The 23,068-nt window shown below is 42.2% G+C and overlaps 1 protein-coding gene across 8 annotated transcripts in view; it reads left to right on the top strand.

Annotated features, from left to right (window-relative positions):
* Positions 1-23,068, top strand: part of LDB2 (LIM domain binding 2) — a 277,075-nt gene that overhangs the window by 106,368 nt on the left and 147,639 nt on the right. For all 8 annotated transcript variants that reach the window (XM_075930684.2, XM_006136984.5, XM_006136985.5 and 5 more), the window contains exon 2: positions 18,145-18,247. In XM_075930684.2, the coding sequence (XP_075786799.1) occupies positions 18,145-18,247 (103 nt within the window). The remainder of the gene's footprint in view (positions 1-18,144; positions 18,248-23,068) is intronic.

Genomic DNA, 23,068 nt, shown 5'->3' with positions numbered 1-23,068 from the left:
TTTTGAATACCCTCCCTGGGTGCATCTACAGAGCAGGGCTTAACTCAAAATAAGCTAATCAAATTCAGCTACGTCAATTAAGTAGCTTATTTTCAAAATTGGGAGCATCTACACAGCACTTATTTAGAAATAGAACACTCTTCCTCCAACTTCCCTTATTCCTCCTATAATGAGGGTTACAGGAGTAAGACATCCTCCAGCTTAACAATATTTTGACATTATTTTGAAATAACTTAGTCCATGTCTACACAACAAGCAGTTATTTTGAAATAACACTAGTTATTTCGAAATAATGTTGCTGTGTAGACATATGGCCTCTGTCCCTGCAGTTACTACTATAATAGAATCTCACAAATGTTGTCTCTTTCTTTCTCTGCCTCTTTGAAGATCAAGCTTTTGTAGCATAAGGCTACATGGAACAATCCTGTCCTACAAGGGGATGGGGTAGATGACAATGGGTCTTTCCCATCTCTAGTGTCTGTATTTCTAAGAGATATGTAAGATCCTTTTTGGAAGAAAGAGGTGCCTAAGATTTTGATGCATATTTTGCTGTGACTAGTGGGATGGATTTCAGCGCTTAATAAGAAGTAAAATCATAATCTTTCATTGGTTTGATTTACAGGTCATTATTTATTGTTTATAGGCTATAGATGCAAACTTGGGTCCCAGTCCAGAAAAGCACTTACCTCTGTGTTTAACTTTAAGCATGTGCTTAAGTGCTTTACTGGATCAGAGTCTTATGCAAGATTGTTCCAAGCCCTTCTAGGTTGGCAGCTCAATAACACTCAGATATCATATTGCTATGTTTCCTCACCTGAAAGCTTTTCTATCGCTTTAATTTAGTCTAAAATCATCTCAATTCTTCATTATCAAATTTCTCAGCTCACTACAAACATGGTAGTTTGTTAATTATATAACTATCAATAAGCTGGAACATCGGTTTTGCCATACAATACCAAACCAGTGATTTGTCCAGTCTAGTATCCTGTTCGTCACATTGGCTAATACAGTTTAGAGGAAGATGCAAGACATTCTGTAATGGGCTATTCTAGAATAATCTACATGTAAAGGCCCTTTTTTCTTAACACTAAAGTTAGCACTTAGCTCATACTCTGAAAACAGAGAGTTTATATTCCTCACAATTTTTATCCGGTCTAATGTAGTTATACATAGTCTTATTAGCTACATATAATCTAATCATGTTTTAAATTCCGCTAAATTCTTGGCCTCAAATGGAAAAGCTGTTTCCTATTTTTCAGGACATAGCTGTTTTCTGACAAACATGCTGTTTACATGCTAAAGTCTCTGGATCAGTGACCTTGAATAGGGCTACGCTATTGATTTTTTTCAGAAAAAGCTAAGCAAATTGTGCTCCGCAATTTGCGTAGCTTTTTCCGATTGCTTTTCCAGAAGAGGCTTTTCCACCATTTGGCCCTGCCTAGACAGAGCCAAATGGCGGAAAAGCCTCCTCTTCCGGAGGAGCCCTTATTCCTTGTAGAACGAGGTATACAGTGCTCCCCAAAAGAACGTTTGCTTTTCTACAAAAAAAAGCGGAAGAGCAAACGTGTTCCTTGGACGCAGCAGAGTTTTTTTGGGGATACCTCTGGTATCCTAGAAAACCCCTGCAGTGTAGATGTACCTCTTATCTTCATATATGTGTGCAAAGTACCTTTTGCTGTATTGGGATTATATCAATACATATTGTTGCAGGTGAGAATCCAGAAAGATTCAAAAAGCAAGATTCAGAAAGACTGTCTCTGCTGGTCCTCCAATACCCATCGCTGCAGTATTTTAAATGCCATCAGTAATAATAATTTAGTTTCTGTAAACCTAGATATGGCATTGGCATCAGATTTCAATCGTATTGTTGTTTTACGATCAGTGCATCGACACTCATCTGACCAACCCTCCTCCTTTAACCAGGCTTGGGACTGATATGGAACCCCTAGAGCAGTGGTTCCCAAACTTTTTGGCATCATGTCCCTTTTTAGATTTTTGAGAAACCGTCATGCCTCACCCACCCAAAAAAATAGCAGCGAAACTTGGGGTGGGATTGACGGGGGTGTGTGAGGCTGGGTCGCCTCGTGCCCCCCCCCCCCCGGAATTTCTTCATGCCCTCCAGTTTGGGAACCCGTCCTAGAGGCTTCATGGTGGCAGCCCACTCCACATTGGATAGGGAAATGTTGAGAATGACTGCCTCAGTTTTCCCTACAGGAAAGATGGAAGGAAATAGTGAGGGAGGCATTGGACACCAATGGGCCTGAGCCCATGGTTGTTGATGATGAAACCTAGATGTAATGCTATCAGTGAGTGTTTTTTCTGATCACCAAATCTGAGACTATCGATAACTCAGGTAGTTTCTGTTTACTGACCTTAATGGGGATAAGTTTTTCTTTTCCCTGCAGGGGCAGCCCTAGACTAGCTGCCAGCAACTGGCACCCTAGGCAAACTATGCAATCCCCCCCCCCCAACCTCAAGGGCAGATATCGACTGAGGGTTTTGTTTCTGTGCTGGGGAGAGGGGGGCTGGGGCTGGAGTTCTGTGGCTGGCGCTGGGGGTCAGGGGGTTGGGGATGGAGTTCTGTGGCTGGGGGTCAGGGGGCTGGGGGCCAAGGGGTTGGGAATGGAGTTCTGTGGCTGGGGATGGAGTTGTGTGGCTGGGGGTCAGGAGGTTGGGGCTGGGGGCCAAGGGGTTGGGGATGGAGTTGGAGTTCTGTGGCTGGGGGCTGGGGACCAGAGGGCTGGGGATGGAGTTCTGTGGCTGGGGATGGAGTTGTGTGGCTGGGGGTCAGGAGGTTGGGGCTGGGGGCCAAGGGGTTGGGGATGGAGTTGGAGTTCTGTGGCTGGGGGCCAGGGAGCTGGGGATGGAGTTGTGTGGCTGGGGTCTGAGGGGCTGGGGATGGAGTTCTGGGGCCGGGGGGCTAAGGATGGAGTTCGGGGGCCGGGGGCTGGGGAGAGGTAACAGGGTGCTGGGCCGGGGAGACAGTCCCCTGCACCTGCCTCCTCCCAAGATCCCACCCCCCCAGAGAGAAGCCAGCATGTGCCTCTCCCGGGGCCGAACCCCCCCTCCTGCAGGGCAGGGGAACGCCCCCCGCGTTCCTCCTCCCCTGGGGCCGATCCCCCCTCCCGTGGCATAGAGGAACCCCCCCCCCCGTGTTCCTCCTCCCCTGGGGCCGACCTCCCCGCCCTGTGGCACGGGGAAACCCCACTGTGTGCTGCCTCTCCCAGGACTTACCCCCCTCCTGGCCGCAGGGAAGCCGTGCTCCAGGTAAGGCACCGGAAGGAGAAATGGAAGGGGCAGGGTTTGGAATTTGGCGCCCCATGTAACTTGGCGCCCTAGGCGGCTGCCTAGTTTGCCTATAGGCACGGGCCGCCCCTGTTTCCCTGCTTCACTGTCACAGATAATATAGGTGGCTTACACTCACTGATGGTGAGCTTAGATACTGACTGTTCACTGAGATAGCTGGAGTAGGCAGTTTTTATATGCTAAGTTAGATGCAAGTACACAAGTTAAAAAAGAAAATCGGTCAACATCTCAAAAGAAAATAAGAGAATTCCATACCAGTGAGGATAATGCACAGGATAACACACACTTAAAATTGTATTCCATTTCTACAAGCCATTCTCAAAGGCTAATGCTATTGCATACTCAGTGCAGTGCACAAGAATGTAACCACAATTTATTTGGGCTAAGCACAAATCCAAGTCTATGATTTATCTGCAATAGTTATGGGTGAAGAGAGCTGTTAAAGAAATTCTATACTGCAGAAGCCTCCTTACAGTCTGTTATAAAAGAGTGCCAATATCCTTAAGTTTCAAACAACATTGAAGATTATAGATTTATCAAATGTTTAATATACATGTAGAGTGTAGCCAGACCATGTGAATGCTATATTAAAGATGGAATAGTCCATCTCTATTAACTGCAAAATGGTAATAATTTTAGCTCATTACTAACCAGTCTGTCGGCTCCCCAGAAACAACTATGGAGTCTAATGTTTGAACTATCCCCGAAGGTGACCTAGAAAGGCAGAATATATCCCATAATAATTCTGGACAGTTTTGCAATAGAATATGTGTGGCAATGAGAGATTACTTCTTGACCCCAGTTACCTCTGCCCCTTTCCTTCCTTTCTTACCCATGGCCCCTCTTCTTCATAGTTGTACTATTGCACACAGGAATATAAATTGTGGGTTTGGATTAAATCCACAGGTAAAATGGCATACGTCATAAATCGTCAGTTTTTTTTCTTTTTGCAAGAGCTACAGCATGCTACTGATATTGCAATTGAGGTATAATTACCATAGGTGGCTAATGGGTCACCCAGTGAATGGATACTTAAGGGTTTGTTCTCTTTTGCCCACAAGCTGCATTGTAATGTAAACGATGATAATTAATAGGTTTGGGACATGAGATAATTTTCTTTCAGTTCTGTTATTATACTGAATCAGTTAGCCTCCTCCTTTCTGCTTTTCCTGACTACTAAAATTAGCAAACCTACTGGATACATGGGTTTTTCTTCCTTCATTCTAAAGAGTCCTCTGTTTGAAATAGAGTTTGTCTACATGGAGAAATTGATCAGTGTAGCTGTAGCAGACAGTGGTGTAATTATACTGTTGTTATGATGGTAAAACTTCCCCATGTGGACATTCTATTCTGGAATAAAGAATAGTAACGTTAGTATTTCTGTAGTTATGCCTATCAATTTCTCCCACGTATACAAGCCTTTTGCTACTAAAACATAACTGGGACTTACCATGAAATTGGCATTAATCAACTTATGCCTCTCCAATATATTCTTTTTCAGTCTGCCAGTTTTTTCTTGGATCAAAGAATAAATACCTGATTTCACAAAGTGCCCATTTTAGAAATGAGCCATCACATTGTATCATTATATAATGGTGTACCATATCCCACGCCAATTTGACATGATGTTAGCAGAGCAATAAATCTATGACTTTTGGTGCTTCATGTTCTATGAAGGAATTATTTGTGAGAATGGGGTCTCTCACTCACTAGTGTAATGCCATATATTTCAGTGGAGTTACTTCTGATTCAAATAATGAGTAGAGAGAACGAGGCACTTTGTCTTTACATGTGAGTCAGAGGGCACTTTCTCTTTGAAATTGTATCTCTGTGTGCATGGGTGAGGCATTCATATACTGTAGTTACAATACAGATAAAACCTTAGACTGTCTTTACTCCAAAAACTTAGATGAGTTCCAAATTGGAATGTAAACTGACTTAATTAATTATTAACTCAGCTGAAGAAACTGATATGCCTTGGCTACCAAACAGGTTGTTGGCAAGAAATTGGAGAATATAATTGAATAGAAAACTACTTATGAAAAATGCCAAGTCTTCAAATCTTTCTGCCAGTTTTACATCACTTTGTTCCATAGTTGGCATCCAGCCATGCTAGTAAGGGAAATAAAGTAAGCAATGCCATGAAAGTGAAACTATCAATATGTGTGAAATAACAAATGACAGTCATAGAGCTTTGTATTCTTATTGTTGGGCACTGGCTGCAGTAGTGTGCCCATAAAATATGGTGTCTGGATAAGATTACAGGAGTTTTTAACTCTTTGAAAGTTTGAAAAGCAAAAATAGCAACAGGAATGGTAAGGGTCAATTTAAAAAATGAAGACTGGTATACTACACCTAACAAATCCTATCCAGGGAAGAAGAGAGAATGCAGGAATTATCACATTTTCTTCCGTCTCTCAAGTCTCATCATGAATCAAGATCAACAGTTGGTGCAGAATATCTTGTACCAGGCCATGTTTTATATTCTTCCATTTGTCTGCAGCTGAGAAAAGTTTGACATATGGATCAAGTATTAGTCTGGCAAAGTTACTAGGTATTGTTAGGACCATTGTTCTGAACTGAAGAAGAAGAGGTATCTCACTGCCAAATATACCTTTGATTTCATTTTAGAGGTGCAGAAAAGTTGGAAAATGGTAAATTTGTGTGTTCTTTACCTAATGGGAACACAAGGGAAAGAAAAGATACCACATCATCATACATGTGAACTCTTACCTCACAGAAGCAAAGAGAAGTGTATGGGTATGTCTACACTACAGAGTTAATTCGAAATAACAGATGTTATTTCAAATTAACTTTAATAGCTGTCTACACATACAAATCGCTATTTCGAAATAAATTCAAAATAGTGGAGCCCTTATTTTGAATTAGGTAAACCTCATTCTGTGAGGAATAACACCTAATTCGAAATAAATGCTGTGTAGACACTTATTTCAAATTAGGGGGCCTCCAGCCCTTCCTAGTTCCCCCTGGTGGCCACTCTGGGCACAACCAGGAAAACTCCTCTCCACTCCCCCAGCCCCGGGGCCCTTAAAGGGGCAGACTCTGGCCACTGGGCGCGTGCAAGAGCCAGGCCTGCCAGCAGCTGTAGACCATCAGACAGTGGCCACAGGGTGGCAGCCAGCTCTCCCCCGCCCAGTACCCCTGCACCCAGGGGCCGTAGACGGCGCGTACCCTCGTGGACTACTGTGGAGATCATGGACCTCATTGAGGTTTGGGGGGAGGCTCCCAACATCCATGATCTCCGCACTAGGCGGAGGAACGCGGCCGTCTACGGCCGCATAGTGGCCACCATGGCCAGGAAAGGCCTCAGGCACACCGAAAAGCAGGTGCGCCTGAAGGTAAAAGAGCTGTGGCAGACATATGCCAGAGCCACCGGGGGCGGTGCCACAGCATGGGCTGACACCTGCCCCTACTTTACTGCTCTCGACCAACTCATGGGGGGAGGAGCGATCCGCGCCAGCCCAGGAGGCAGCAAGCTGGGACCGGAGGGCCCTGACCCGGGCATACCAAAGGGGCCACTGCCAGCTGTCCCGGCACCGGAGTCGGCAGGGTCGTTCGGGGAGGCCATACCAGGTAAGTGCCAGCACTGTCCCCTACGTAGGGGCAGGTACAGAGGGAGACCAGGGACCGCGCGCGTGGGCCATGCCTCCCACAGGTCATGTAGCCACCTGTGCAAGTGCAAGCACGTGTCATGCCACCCTTGGGCAGGTGGGTCCAGCTGCATGACACCCAGAGGCCATGGTCCAATAGGCACATGCGTGTGTGAAGAGACCTGACACGCTCCCGACCCTGGGGCGGTACCCAGCAGGACACTCTCCCTTCACATGCCCCCTCTACACAGAGGCAGGTGACATCTCCTCCCCCCCGCCCCGGACACACTATACACAGCACAGGGGCATGGGTGCAGTCTTGGGGCAGCTCCCGGTCCCGGGGAGAGCCAGACATCCTGACCATGGCCTCTGTGCAAGCACAGCGGCTCTGACAGTGCAGGGCATGGTCGCCCTCACATCGCGGGGGCGGGGCCTGGGCATCATCCACTGTGTCACCAGGGAGAATTGACCACTTCTCTTCTTTCTCTACAGCTGTACCAGCTGCTCGTGCAGGGCGCACCACCCGCCCGGGACATGCTCCCATACCCATGGCCTGCTCCGGACCACCAGCATGCAGCAGGAGTACCGGGATCAGCACCTGAGGGCCTTGCAAGCCCTGCATTGCACCATCCAGGCCTTGATGGTGGAGGACCTGCAGCTCCACCGGGAGCAGCTTGCTGAGGACCAAGTGATGAACTCTAACCTGCAGGCCCTGCTACAGAGCATGGTGCCCTGTGCTGGTCCTACGCCTGCTGCCACCCCAAATACCGTCCCTCCTCCCACTCCTGCCCCCCTCCCATCTCTTCCTCCTCAACCTCCACACTCTCCTCCTCAATGTCCACACCCCCCACCTCAACCTCCGCACCCTCCTCCCCATCCCCCCGGGGACGCCGAGGCTCCCTCCTCTGCCATTGTGGGAGGCGGTTGGCCCGGTGAGACCCCCACCCCTGAGCTTCCACTCCCCCTTCTTCCCTTTGCTTCCCCCTTCCAGCTCCCAGTTTTCCCCCTCTCCTCTCCCACCCTCTCTTCTGCCCTCTCCTGCCTCCTTTCCCCCATCTCCCCAGAGTTTCATTCCCCCTCCCCAGTTGTGTTAAATAAAGATAGGTTATATTTTTGAATATACGTGTCTTTTATTTGACATCAGGAAGGGTGGGGGGCTAGGAAAGGGTAAGTGGAAGGACGAGAGGGAGGAATGGGGCACAAGCCCCCAGGGGGCAGACCGGGGAGACTGTTAGCGCTCCTTGGGGTGGACGCTGTCCCACCGGGCACCCTGGATCCTGACAGCTCCTCGTTGGTCCTCCCGGATGGCAGCCTGCAGAGAGTGCAGCCAGGCTGCTGGCAGCGTGTCCACGAGACGCAGCAGAGTCTCTGGGGGCAGGTCTGGTTCCATGTCGTAGAGTGCGGTGGTGTCCCGAGTGAGGGCAAGCAGAGCACTCTGAGACACAAATGCTTTGCTGTCCCTCAGGGAGGTAGACCAGCAAGCAGAGAACCCTGAGAACTGACTGTCCGGGATGGCGGGTCAAGTCCCTTTAAGCACAGACCTCAGCTAGCCTGAGGCAGCAGCCCCACACACTAAGTCCGACCCTGATGCTCTGCCGGCACTGGTTCCGGTCAGCCTTACCTTAGATTCAGGGTCCACTCAATGTGGATGCGCTATTTTGAATTAGAAAAATGCTATTTCAAATTAGTTTTTGTGTCTAGATGCGTTATTTCGAATTAGCTTATTTCAAATTAACTAATTCGAAATAAGTTAATTTGAAATAGCGCTGTAGTGTAGACATACCCTACGTGATTTACTTTTTAAAGTAACTTTTGTCTTATGTGCCTGTTTCTGAATCAGGCAGAGATGGGAATTATGGGGGAAAGATGGGAAGGAGGGTAGGAAGGGAATGTTATCATGGACTCTTGCTCTCTCACACATCTTTGCTCAGGGCAAAAGAAAGAATTATACATTGGAAGCTCTTCTGGGAACAGATTGTCTCTTATTTTGCATGCTGTAAAACCAAATTGCTCTCACCAAACAGAAAAGTATTTACAGAGGCACTGACTGGTTACTGTTCCATACATGTTGCTAAGGAGAAAACCAAACTATAGGCCATATTTTGACAAGTTCTGCCCTGACTTTTCATAGAAAGGTGCAAATGCTATGAAAAAAATGTGATTAAGGAGACTTTTAAAATATTTTTAAGAGTGTAGGTTTACAAACTTTTTAATTGTGCAAAGATGAACACTTTTTTTGCTTTAAAAGGATTCAAAAAAGAAATAGATAAATTTATGGAGGTTAGATCCATCTATAATTATTACCCAGGAAAGGTAGGAATGTTGTCCCTAGCCTGTTTGTCAGAGTCTGGAAATGGATGACAGGAGAGGGATCACTTGATGATTACACGTTCTGTTCACTCCCTGTAGTACAGCCGTGACCAACCCATGGCTCGCAAGTCGCTTGTGGCTCTTGCCTCCCAAAAGTGCGGCTTGCGAAGCCGCTCCTGCACCCCTTCCCCCCCAAACGGTCCCTGCTACCTGTCGGCTCCCCCCGGCCCCTGGCTTCCATGTGCTTACCGGGTTGGAGCTACGGGGTTTTAAAAATGGTGCCCAAGATGGCAGCCATCTTAAAGGGGCAGCCTCCCTTTAAAAAATTTTTTTTTTAATTTTTTAATGTTTTTGTTTTTCATTGACAATTCTGATGCGGCTCTTCGCATTTTTTCCACCACTGTTTTGTCTCTCTTTGTTAAATGGGTTGGCCACCCCTGCTCTAGTGCATGTGGCATTGGCCACTGTTGGCAGACAGGATACTGGGGTAAGTGGACCTTTGGTCTGACCCCATATGGCCATTTTTATGTTCTTATGAAATGTAAAACAGAATGATCTCAGGATTCTTCAGTCACTTAAAACTTTAAAATGGAATATTCAATAAACCCCAAAGTTCAAATATAGACAGGTATAGCTATATTAGAACTTTGATTTGGGCACAAAAATGGTTACTATCAGTCTTTGTCTTAGTAGCTTGGATCTTTGCTAACCACTTAACATACAGTTTACACACAAATTTCACCATGTACAGCTGTCAAATTATATCAACTTTGCTCTGTCTAAAAATATAAGCAGGAAGTTTAACTGAATTGTATGCAATAACCTTATAGGGTTTTTTACAAAACTTTACATAAACATTCTAATATCTAAGGCTCTTAAGGAAACAAAGTAGTCATGGGATATCATGGGATGTCAGGGAAGGTCCTCATGGCTGATAGGCAGCTTTCCCAATGAAGAGTAATAAACACTGGGGTCACACACATAGATCTGTACTAGGACCGTTAACAGATACATCAGTCATCTGAAACAGGGAATGAACAGTGAAGTGACAACGTGTCCAGAAGATACAAAATTATTCATTAGATTTAAATCCAAAACTGAGGAGTTACAGGGGTTGACTCAGTGACAAAATGAAAGGTGAACTTCAAAGTACAAAATAATAGACATTGAAAAAAGTAATCCATATTATGTATACATGAAAAAAAATATACATATTTAATGGATGAATTCTAAAATAACAGTTACCATTCAAGAAAGATCTTGGAGTCATTGTGGATAGTTCTCTGAAAACTTCAGCTCAGTGGGCAGCACTGGTCAAAAAGGCTAGCAAAATGTGAGGATCAATTAGGAAAGGAATAGAAAGTAAAACAAAATATCACAATGTCCCTATTTATATCCATGTTGCACTCACACCTTAAATAATGTGTCTAGCTCTAGTTGCCCCATCTCAAAAAGATTAAGAAAAGGGCAACAAATTTGATCAAGGCATGGGATAGTTTCTGTATACAGAAAGACTAAAAATACCGGGACTGTGCAATTTCAGAAACAAATATGTAAGGGGGGTTATGGTTGCAGTCTGTAAAATCATGAATGATAAGGAAACAGTGAATGAAAAGTGTTATTTATCTTTTCTCCACAGTACAAAAATCAGGGATTGCTCAATAAAATTAATAAGCAGCAGGTGGAACTCATTGCCATAGGATATTGTGATGGCCAAAGCTATAGACTAGATTTTTAAAAAGATCTAGGTAAGTTCATGGAGGATAGTGGATATTAGCCAAGATGGCGAGGTATGTCACTCGAGCTACATCTAGACTATAGGCTTCCTTTGGAAGAAGTTTTTTTCGGCAGAGATCTTCTGAAAAAACTTATTCTGAAAGAGAGCGTCCACACTGCAAATGTGCATCGAAAAAATGATCTGTTTTTTCGAAAGAGAGCATCCAGACTGAATGGATGCTCTCTCTCGCATGTAAGTTCTGATTGCTGTAGATAGAATGGCCACCAGGGCACCTGTGCTTTTTTTCCTCTTTCCTCGTCTTCTGAAAGAACTTCTTCTTCCTGTTCACACTCACCTTTTTGCGAAAGAGCTCTTTTGCAGAAAGGATTCTTCCTCATAGAATGAGGATAACCAATGCCCTGTTCTTTCGATTTTCTTGTGGAAGAATGCAATTGCAATGTGGACGTTCCTCAAGTTTTGTCAGAAAAACGGCCATTTTTCTGACAAAACTCTGTAGGATAGACATACTTTCTATGTTTGGGAAGACCCTAAGTCTTTGACAGCCAGAAGCTAGGAGGGAAAGATGGGGGTGGCTTTCTTTTAAAATAACCTTTTCCTGTACACACACGCCTGAAGATCTGGTACTTGTCACTATTGGAGATAGGGTGCTAGGCTAGATGGCCTATTGATCTTACCCAGTTTGACATTTCTTATGTTCTTATTCATATTCATACAAGTTTGCTTTTCTTACAAAGATAGAAAAAAATCAAATAATTCAAATATCAATATTCAGTCTCAGATTTCCTAATAATAAGAGACTGACAACAACATGATTTATATCACATGACTATATATATATATATATATATAATGTTCAGTGTGTATGTTTGTATAGTATTAAAATGCATATAAAGGGTCTGATCTAGAGGGACTTCTACTGACTTTGACGGAAATTGTACCAGGGCCTTAAATATAGTAGGAAGAGATTGGGGGCAAATACAGGAGCAGAGTTAAGATTATTAGTCAATGAAAAATTTTATGTTTCATGGCCTACAAGTGTAAATTAGGTATAAAATTTGAGTATCAGAGGTTTTTATACAATCTTGTCTTCTGACTTCCATAATTTTTAATGTTTGTCCATTTTTACTGAGTAAATCTTCTCTTATATCTCTTACATTTAGAAACTCCTATTATAGCTTTTGTGAGCATGTTTGGGATGAGGGGAGAGAGAAATCAGATACAGGCAGTCCCCGGGTTACGTACAAGATAGGGACTGTAGGTTTGTTCTTAAGTTGAATTTGTATGTAAGTCGGAACTGTAGGGGAAACTCTAACCAAACATTTCTCCAGAGCTCAGTTTTATTCTCCCACACCTCACTACCCTCAGTCCTTTATTCTCAAGCTGAGGTGTCTGCTGAGAAAAGCCGCTCCGCGTCTCCCTGGTCTGGTGGGGGGCGGCGCTAGCTTCGCATCTCCCTGGTCTGCTGGGGGGAAGCAGCTAGTGCGGGGTTGCCTCACCCCGTTTGTAAGTAGGGATCCGATGTAAGTCGGATCCATGTAACCCGGGGACTGCCTGTATAATAATTTGCTTGTGCAGAGTTAATTTGAACTGAGAAGGGTACATGTTGCCAAAATGAGTGAGAACATACATAGTGCTGAAAATAGCAAGGGTCAATAAAGAATTATAGAAGGTGCCAGAACTAAAATTTAAGTTCTCCAGGACCCTATATCTCTTTATTTTTGTTTTATACTGTGTGGAGCACATAAGTTTGTCCTAACAGTGCAATTCTTCTCTATGTAAAAATGGTCTTTTTTCACAACAGATCTGCTTACTGTGAGCATTCAGAGTCACATTTAGAAGCGTTAATGACTGTCCTTTTAAAATACTTCGTACACCACTGATACATGCACAGACAACAGAGAAGAGAGGGAGTGAACAGGAATCAGCTGTGTGATCAACAGAATTTGTTAACTGAGGGCCATTTTGTTTCCCAGAGATCCATAAGCGGTAGGGAACCTCCGTAAATATCACCCCTCTTTTTGGTCAAATGGAAGCAGTCATCTTTATGCCACTATTTCCCAACACCGATGTCCTGGACCCGCAGAAGATTCTCTGCTAGACTAGTAATTTTAGAGTAGGAAGGAGGACTGTGGGTGCAGTCCTGTTACTCCTGGATTAAGGAATTATCAGTAAAGTTGACACATCCTGAGGTTGTAAGGACTTTATTATGGACTCGTCCTTGCTATTATTTAAGTAGGGGGATTGCATGTGCTGATCCTTGTAAGCTGGCTTGAGGGGATCCCAACAATCCCCACAGTAGAAACATGTCAGCACAGCTCTTCTGGGGCCAGACTTCCAGAGGGAAGGGAAGAGAAACAGGTTGGTAGGGAGTTGCTGGAAACAAAGGACCATGTGCCTCCTGTCAAGTTTGGGGTTCAGATTTCCTGTTTCAGAGGGGGAATAGGGAGCAAACTATATTTCAATCCAATAGAAGAACTTAGACAAAACCACAGGATAACCTTTTGAATGTTTCACCTCGCTGGAGAGGGGCAATTTGACCTTACTTTCCAATTGCAGGGTCAGCTACTCCTGTCCAGCAGTCCCCATTGTTGGCAAGAGGGAAGGTATTTTTTGATTTGCAAACTTTCACTAATACAGGTGTGTAAAGAGGAAATAGTCCAGCTTGACTCCCAGTTCTCGAAGAGAATTTGTGGGAATGTCAGGTGCTAAGACCTAAGACCATTTGATGCAGAAATCAGCGTCAGAAAATAAATGCGGAGCACCACAGTTCATAACACTATTCAGAATTGAACCACATTTCAAAATGCAATTAACAATAAGGGTAGAGGTGATAAGAAGGAACAGTGACAGTTGTGACTGAAGGACATTTTGCTTCTAGAGTAGTTGTCGTCTCTACCACTGACCTAAATATTGGTTTCCGTTTGTCCTTTCATCCTGTTTGACCTAGTCTTTAAATTTATTTTAATGAAAATAGTTTCCCAAGTATTAATTTTTTGTTACGTTTGGTCCATTATTTCAGTGTTCCAATGTGTGAGTGCGCTATGTGAAAGGGAGGTTGCCATGGTAATTTCTCATTATTGTTGAATAGAAAAATAATTACTCTGGCAAAATCCCACGTAACCTGTCAGCGCATAAGTTAAAGATGCCTGGGGGCAGCCTTGACTTCAACATCCTTCTTTTTTGTGTGGAAAGAGATTTTTTTTATCCTTTTTTTTCTTACTAATTCTATCCATATTCTGCAGTTTGACTGGGGATACCTCCCTTAGTTTTGTTCACCATTTGACTCTGGGCACTGTTGGGCCCACTTGTGAGGAGATTGGACCAGAGAATTAATCAGGGAAGTGTATCTAATTCTTTATGCAAAATTTATACATTCCCCTGAGTGATTGGTTTTCCTTCTTCCTAATTTTAAGTATGCAAAAAAAACACAAAGAAAAATACTTTGGACAATATTCAAATTGCAATAGAAGGTGGATGTTTTTATTTGTCCTTTGAGACAATCTATGATAATGTAGTAGCTACACTTTCCTACCCTTAAGAATTACTGGGAATGAGAAGGAATGAAAGTATCTGTGGTTTGAGCTGAAGCTCTGCTCTTTTTCCTATGCTCTTTGCTTTTGTTTTATGTACGCATTACAATTGTGTGATGCTTCTTTTTTGCTTCTCTCACTGTTGGATTTTCATTAGTAGCCGTGATCCTTCTGTAATAAAGAACTAAAAGGAGCTGTTCCACTGCAAAATGGTAAATGTGGTATGTAACTCTGCTTAACCCGCCATCCCCTTTTCAGGTACAAGAAGCACGTCCAAAAGACTTGAATAGAACGGGGCAGTGCAGCATCCCTTTTGACAAGTGATTAAAAGTAGGAGCTCATAATTATTGGCTGGGCTCTAAACTATTACAGGCAAACTTATGATAGCAACTTACCAGACTGCCATGAGTGAAGCATAAGTGCTTAAAATACGGAGGGGTTCTGTTATGGAATATATCTATCTATCTGTTCTGTGCTTGGCACTATAGTGCCTCAGCTAATAAATATATCAGTGTGTCCATGTGCACACACCCATAAAAATTACAAAGCCACGCAGAAGAGAGCAGGAATCTCTCACTGACAATAGACTTATGAAAAGTGGGGTCAGTATTTTTTTATTTTAAAATCTTGTTTCATCTTTTTTGAGAGCGTGACTTGAATTATTTCTCAGGAACTCAAAAGCTGCTCTGTTCCCGATTACACTGCCTCCTGTTGGTGACACTGCTGACAGCAGGAATTAGCATTGATAAGAAAGAGTGAATAAGGAAGGCTGGCAGCTAACCAAGAAAGCTCTTGTATTATCATGACAACAACTACAGTGCTATGCAGTGCTCTTATTACTTTATTAAATCTCAACAACAAGGAGCTGTAGAAACACAATTGAGAACAAAGCCTAGACCGGGTTCTCAGGATAAGCATGAGAAGGAGTGTCTAAAAAGACCAGGTAGTTATTTATCAATTTGTGTGTCTGTATGATTAATATGGTATATGCATAGTTTACTTAAATTAGAATTTTCTCATAAGTATTAGTTTCAGAGGAATAGCCGTATTAGTCTCGTTCAGCAAAATCAACGAGGAGTCCTGTGGCACCTTAAAGACTACAAATTTATTTGGGCACAGCTTCCATGGTCTGGAATCCAGGATGCATCCAATGAAGTGGATTCCGGTCCCCAAAAGCTTATGCCAGGTTTTGTTTATTTAGATCAGGGTGATAAGCGCTTGCTGCCTATGATATATATTTTGAGGACATATAAAGTCTGCTCATAGCTCACCAAATTGCGTTTAGTCACCGGTAGATTGCTGGCACGATTGTTTTAGATTGGTTATAGTACATGGAATTTCTGATTTTATATTACCAGCTTCGCCACCAAATCACTTTGTGAGGTTCAACAAGTCATTTAAATCTCAGTACCTCAGTATCTCCACCCATGTTGAAGACATGCACTCCACATTTTTGGAACAAGCTGCCTAACCAGATTTTCTTTCATTTGTGTTTATTAAACCACAAATCATTTTCTTTCCCCTACTTTTTTTTTTGTCCATAGCATATTAAAAGAATGTGCTTAATTTATACTAGAGTGTGTTACTGTATGGATGGGATTAGGAAAGGCTACAGTTATGCTGTAAACAAGAAATGTTATTTGGCATCCTTGATGGACGTTTCAGCAGAGAAGCCAAGGTGAATGGAGACTGAACTTAACCGCCATACTGGATCCATTTAACCTAGGATCCTGTCTTCTGCAGTGACTAGTCCCAGAGCTTCAAGGAGAGTGCATAGACATAGGAAATTCTGGAGGGATCCAACACTTTCAGCTTTGGGATTTAGATTTAGGATCTCCGCTGGTATGGGCTTGTATCCCTGACCATCTTGGTTCTGATATCTAAAAGGGTGTCACAAGGAGGAGGGAGAAAAATTGTTCTCCTTAGTGTCTGTGGATAGGACAAGAAGCAGTGGAATTAAACTGCAGCAAGGGAGGTTTAAGTTGGACATTAGGAAAAACTTCCTGTCAGGGTGGTTAAACAATGGAATAAGTTGCCTAGGGAGGTTGTGGAACCTCCATCTTTGGAAATATTTAAGAGCAGGTTAGATAGACATCTATCAGGGATGGTCTAAATGGTACTGGGTCCTGCCGTGAGGGCAGAGGACTGAATTTGATGACCTCTCGAGGTCCCTTCCAGTTCTAGTGTTCTATGATTCTATGAATAACCATAGACAGACCTGTCCTCTAGTTCTTTTTGGACCCCAGTTATATTTTGGCTATCACAACATTCTATAGCAATGAATTCCATAGGATAATTGTACTGTGTGTGAAAAGTATTACCAGCTGCTTAATAATTTAATCCAGTGGCCCCTGGTTTTTGTATTGTGGAAAAGGGTAAAAAACCACAACTCTAGTCACTTTTTCCACACCATGGTTTTATAGATCTCTTTTACATTCCCCTTAATCATATGCTTGCTGAACTGAACAGTAGACACTTAAATAAGACACATGGTTTTAAAGTTTCCTTTGACTTCATGAAGAACAGTGAAAACTGAGAACTTTCAAAATCAGAGAACTTATTTAGGTGTCTAAATACAGATTTAGATGCCCAAATGTATGCACCCATGTTTCAAATTTTTTGGTTTAATTTCCAAGATCATCAGCCCAGCTTTAGTATTATATTTGTTATATGATGTATATTTTACTATGTGTCAGTTTTTAAATTCTAATAACTATCGTTATTTCTAAATAATTTAGTCCACGTCTATACAGAAGGCAGTTATTTCAAAATAATATCAAAATACTGTTAAGATGGAGAGCTTCTTACTCCGACTCCTGTAGCCCTCATTGTACAAGGACTAAGGGAAGTTGGAGGAAGAGTGCTCTATTTCTAAATAAATGCGTGTAGATGCTCCCAGTTTCAAAATAATCTATTTTGAAATAAGCTACGCAACTGACGTAGTTCAATTTGCGTAGCTTATTTCAAGTTAAGCCCTGCTGTGTAGACACACCCTCAGAGAGCAGGGGAGACTTTAAAATCCTAGTTTCAACTTTTGTGTCATGTTGAAAACTAAAGAATTATCTGAGCAAGTGTATTTAAATAACTAGCCGATATTTAATTAACCTACTGTATTGTCATCGTCATAATAAATGCATCTAAGTCCAACAGCTATTATATGAAGCTTCAAAATAACTTACATTTAAGTGCATGCTAATAATGATCATGTACATAGGATTACAGAATGAAGTACTGTTCCTTCTCACCTTCAAGACTAATCATACCATATAGGTAGAACACGAAAAAAAAATAAGAACAGTATATTAAGTACCAAGTGATTTGTAAAAGCATTTTAAGATTTAACAAAATGTGTGTAAACATTCATTTATATGGAAGACACTGTGCTCTTTTATATGCTTGTATAGTGCCTAGCTTAATGGAAAACCTCTATTACTACAAAAATAAATGATGTTTTATTAATAACATATTAGAAGTTTCCTTAAATTGCAACTAAATACTTAGATGAGTAAATTAATCTGACATACATGGACATCCACTCTTCCACACAGACAGGTCCCATACCAAAAATGAGATCCTTTGGATTTCTTTTTTTAAAAGAGATGTTTTTTCTTATTACCACATGTTAAATGAATGATTTTTCTCTTCTTAGGACAGTGATAACCTCTGGTGGGATGCCTTTGCAACTGAGTTTTTTGAAGATGATGCAACCTTAACCCTTTCATTTTGTTTGGAAGATGGACCAAAGCGATACAGTAAGAGACATGTGTCTTGTTATGATGTTATGCCTAATTCTATAAAAGCAGTATATACTTAAAAGCTGGTGATGGTAATGTGCTCACTACAACACATGAAGCTACCAACAAGCTCCAGTAACAAAACGTACTGTCAGCTTTCTCAAAGAAAGGAATTTAAGTATTGAAATTCCTTTGTACAGTTTGAACCTCTCTAATCCAGCATCATGAAGATCCTGACCAGTGCCAGCCCAGAGAATTTGCCAAACCACAGGAGGTCAACATTGTCGAGCAGCATTGCCAACACTTCCACTGCTTACTGGCTTTTGGAAGACATTTAGGAGTAAATTAGAGCTACATAACAACACAGAACACCGAGAGTCAGGACTAGTCATTGTAAACAAACTTTATGGAACTGTAGGAAATGTAGCCACAGCCATGGTAAGTGAACATCTGGCTAACTAAAATCATGCCAGTCCATGGATGTTGCTGGACCAGAGAGTGCTAGATTAGAGTGATTCAACCCATACTTTTATACCTGGATTATAAAAGTGTGAGTTTCAAGTTGACCTGGCAAATAATGCAAAGAAATCTTCGAATATTCAGTGGAATTATTAAATGAATTTGCTTTGTCTGTATTTGCATTCTCTATATGTTCACTTTCTACTGACATTCAAAAGATACAGTTTTGATGGCAAAAATATTCACAGAAGGGAAATTTTATGGAAAATTTCAGTATTCCTATGGGAAGAGTCTCCACATTCACTCAGTGCTCAGAAAAAATACCAAGAAACAGATCCTTGCCTGGTGTAAATGGTTACCACTCCATCAACATCATGGAGCCATTCTAATTTATACCAGCTGAAGATCTGCCCTGCATGTTAACTGACCTATCACAACTAAGCAACGATGCTGACATTTAGAATAAGGTCAGTCCATCCGTGAATAAATTCGAGTAACGAATACATTTCTGACAATACTGTAATCGAATTGACCATGTGCCACAGTCAGGAGAAAGAGCTAAAATTAATCAAACAAATTGTTTGCAGTGAATTATTCTCTCTGCCCTAGCACCAAGCAACACAGAAATACATAAATAGTGAATTGTACATTGATCAATCCATTCTGAGAGACCCCTACTTCTCCATGACAGCTTGTGCTCTGTGCTTAATGTTCTGAGTCTCGCAAGGTTCTTACTTTTCTTGAGATTGACTGATTGTCAGTGTATCACTCACAGACTTCTAATTCATATTATCAATTATCTCAGGTATTTATTTGACAAGTGTTACCTTTTTCTCAAGAAAAAATATAACAGTCACTTTGAGTACACATTTTGAGATTAGTGTTGGCAGAATTACAGTTTCTTGCCTTTCAAAGCGAGTGATAACTCTGTAAAGGTCCTGAAATTACAGCCTGTAGCAACATTGGTAACAGCTGATCTGTCCTGATTAGGCTGAGTCAACTTGTCAGATATCAGATTTCCTAGTGGTGTTATCAGTCCAGAAGACAGAGATACATCAGCAAAAAAGCAATTAATGTCCAGTTACATCAAAGGGAGTTGTGTTTCTGGAAAACAGTATCACATATGAAATAATTTGTCACAGGGTAAAATATTTGTATTGTCACAAACCTTTGATAATCGTTGTGCTATCTGTAAGTGTGGGTAGCTCACAGCAAGCCAGGGCTGTAATTCTCAGCATTGCTGTTGATAAATGTGATTGAAAGATCAAATTACTGTGCGTACACGTCAAACCTATCTAGTATGCATGATTTTGCATGGTGACCACTGAACAAACTATTGTTGTTATAGCTTTTGTTATGATGCTCCTTAACACTATGATTAAAGTTGACCATAGAGAGGATTTTTCAGTACATTTTTATTTCTGTACTTTCTGTACTTTGCATAATTTTCTCATTAAGTAATATTGATGTTTTCTGGCACTAGCCCTATTTATATTAATTGTTGCTGTAAAATCTCTTTTAAGCGTCTCCTAACCTGTCAAACAGCTAGGCTAGTGACTGTTCTTTAATTATTATTTGAGTTCAAGAGCAACCTTCCTGGATGGATGGAGTTTGAGTTGTCCCAGTTATTACCTTCCCAGATCGTGTATGAGAGGAAACAGGAGCAGATGGAAAAGATCTAGGTTCATTGCCTATTGCAGTTCTCTATATCTAAGAATGACGCCTCATGTCCTGAAAAGGCTTTAGCTAATTTAGAACAGAGCAGTCTAGCAATAAAGAGTTGTGATTGGTCAGTTAATGTCCAAGGACAGATCTTCAGCTGGTATAAACAGTGCAGTCCACTTTGTCAGCAATAAAAGTTATCAGCACAATTTACCACTCTTTGCAGGGACTCCTGGTAGAACACAGAATTCCATTCAAGTTCTCTTTCCTGACTGTCAAAGCCATGCATATAATCAGTTCTTGCTACCTGAGATACATAGAACTGGAAGAGACCTCAGAAGGTCATCAAGTCCAGCGCCCTTCTCTAGGCAGGACCAATCCCAACTAAATCAACCCAGCCAGGGCTTTGTCAAGCCGAGACTTAAACACTGCTAGGGATGGAGACTCCACTACTTCCCTAGGTAACCCGTTCCAGTGCTTCACCACTCTCCTAGTGAAAGGCTGCAGCTAGACTGGCAAGATTTTGCGCAAAAGCAACTGCTTTTGCGCAAAATCTTGCCGCCTTTCTACACTGTACAAAATCAGTGGTTCTTGCGCAAATACTCCAATGCTCCCGCTCAGGGATAAGCCCTCTTGCGCAAGTATTCTTGCTCAAGAGGGCCAGTGTAGACAGCCAAGTTAATTTCTTGCTCAAGAAAGCCCGATGGCTAAAATGGCCATTGGAGCTTTCTTGCACAAGAGAGCGTCTACACTGGCACGGATGCTTTTGCGCAAAGGCAAATCTTTTGCGCAAAGGCACATGCCAGTATAGATGCTCTCTTGAGCAAATACTTTTAATGGAAATACTTTTTCCATTAAAAGCATTTGCGCAAAATCATGCCAGTCTAGACGCAGCCAAATAGTTTTTCCTAATATCCAACCTGGACCTCTCCCACCACAACTTTAGACCATTGCTCCTTGTTCTGCCATCTGTCACTACTGAGAACAGCCTTCTCCAGCCTCTTTGGAACCTTCCTTCAGGAAGTTGAAGGCTGCTATCAAATTCCCCCTCACTCTCTGCTTCTGCAGACTAAACAGACCCAACTCCCTCAGCCTCTCCTCATAGGTCATATGCTCCAGCCCCCTAATCATTTTGGTTGCCCTCCGCTGGAGCCTCTCCAATGTGTCCACGTCTTTTTTGTACTGGGGGCTCCAGAACTGGACACAATACTCCAGATGTGGCCTCACCAGAGCCGAATAAAGGGGAATAATGACATCTCTGGATCTGCTGGCAGTGCTCCTCTTAATGCAAATTAATATGCCATTAGCCTTCTTGGCTACAAGGGCACACTGTTGACTCGTATCCAGCTTCTCACCCATTGTAACCCCCAGGTCTTTTTCTGCAGAACTACTACTTAGCTGATTGGACACTCTCTTTCAGGGACCCTGAACGCCCACAATAGCTTTATTTCCTGGGAATAATAAAATTGTTGACTAATAGGCTCATGTCTTGGGGGACAGAACCATCACAGCAGCTGGACCAAATGTGTGGAATATGCTCACAGATTAAAAATGTTTAGTGACCTCAAAGTATTAAGAACTAAATATGACACCTGTCTGTCTCTGAACTTTCCTTTGGCAGTACCCTTATGCCAGGGGTGTCCAAACTTTTTTCAAAGAGGGCCAGATTTGATGAAGTGAACATGCGTGAGGGCCGACCATTTTGCCTGACATTCTTTGAACCATTAAAATTAAATGCAAATTAACTATTTTATGCAAAGTTTATTGCAAACGGCATACTTTTCATTTCGTCACATGGATGACAAATCTAAACAGGTGTTAAATCACTCTGCCTTTCATATCTGAAGGCCAGATGAAAAAAAAAATCCAGGAAGCTGAAATATATGTCAGGAACATTGTAAAGTACATTACATATTATTGGTAATAAAGGTTGTCTGTCAACTTTTAAGTTCAAAAAATATGAACAGGAACATAACACCAAGTATACATGTTGTGTCCAAATATATTTATAACTGATTTAGACCAACTGACATTAACTGAGATTTTACAATGTATTCATCTCAATACATATGGCTTCGTTGGGGGCCATAAAAGATAGATATTGCCAAATTACCTGGGGGGCCGTATTAAACCGGAACACGGGCCGCAATTGGCCCGCGGGCCGGACTTTGGACATGCCTGCCTTATGCCTACATTCTGTCTCTTCTATATACAATAAATATATTTTTAAAACCCCAAAGACTAATTCCTAAGCCTGGGGAAAGAGTAGTTATGTTGTTCTTACTCTTGGAGGCAAGCATATCCTGTGATGAGGGGAACCAATAGGAGAACCTAGAAAGACAGATAAGCATCTACTGATGATTCATTTGTAGAATTGAAATTGATACAGGATACGCCTACTTGAAGAACCCAATTGAAAACTGCACTCCTTTGACTTGCTGCAGTCTGTGAGACAGCAGCTTGACTCTCTGACATAGATGGATATTCATTTAGGACCAGAAGGGACCATTTTATTCATCCAGTTGGACTTCCTGTATAACACAGGGCATAGAACTTCCTCCAAATACCTTTTAGAGCTGATCTTTTAGAAAAACATCATCTTGATTTAAAAATTGTCAGTGATGGAGAGAATTCACCATGACCTTTGGCAAAATCTTTCAGTGGTTAATTACATTAATCATTACACTATCAAAATTTACAGTTTTTATTTGTAGTCTG

This window comes from Pelodiscus sinensis, chromosome 4 (genome assembly GCF_052426305.1).
Source record: "Pelodiscus sinensis isolate ZL-2025 chromosome 4, ASM5242630v1, whole genome shotgun sequence".
Classification (NCBI taxonomy): domain Eukaryota; kingdom Metazoa; phylum Chordata; order Testudines; family Trionychidae; genus Pelodiscus; species Pelodiscus sinensis.
Note: the sequence above shows the minus strand (reverse complement) of the source record. Positions and strands in the feature narration are given on the sequence as shown.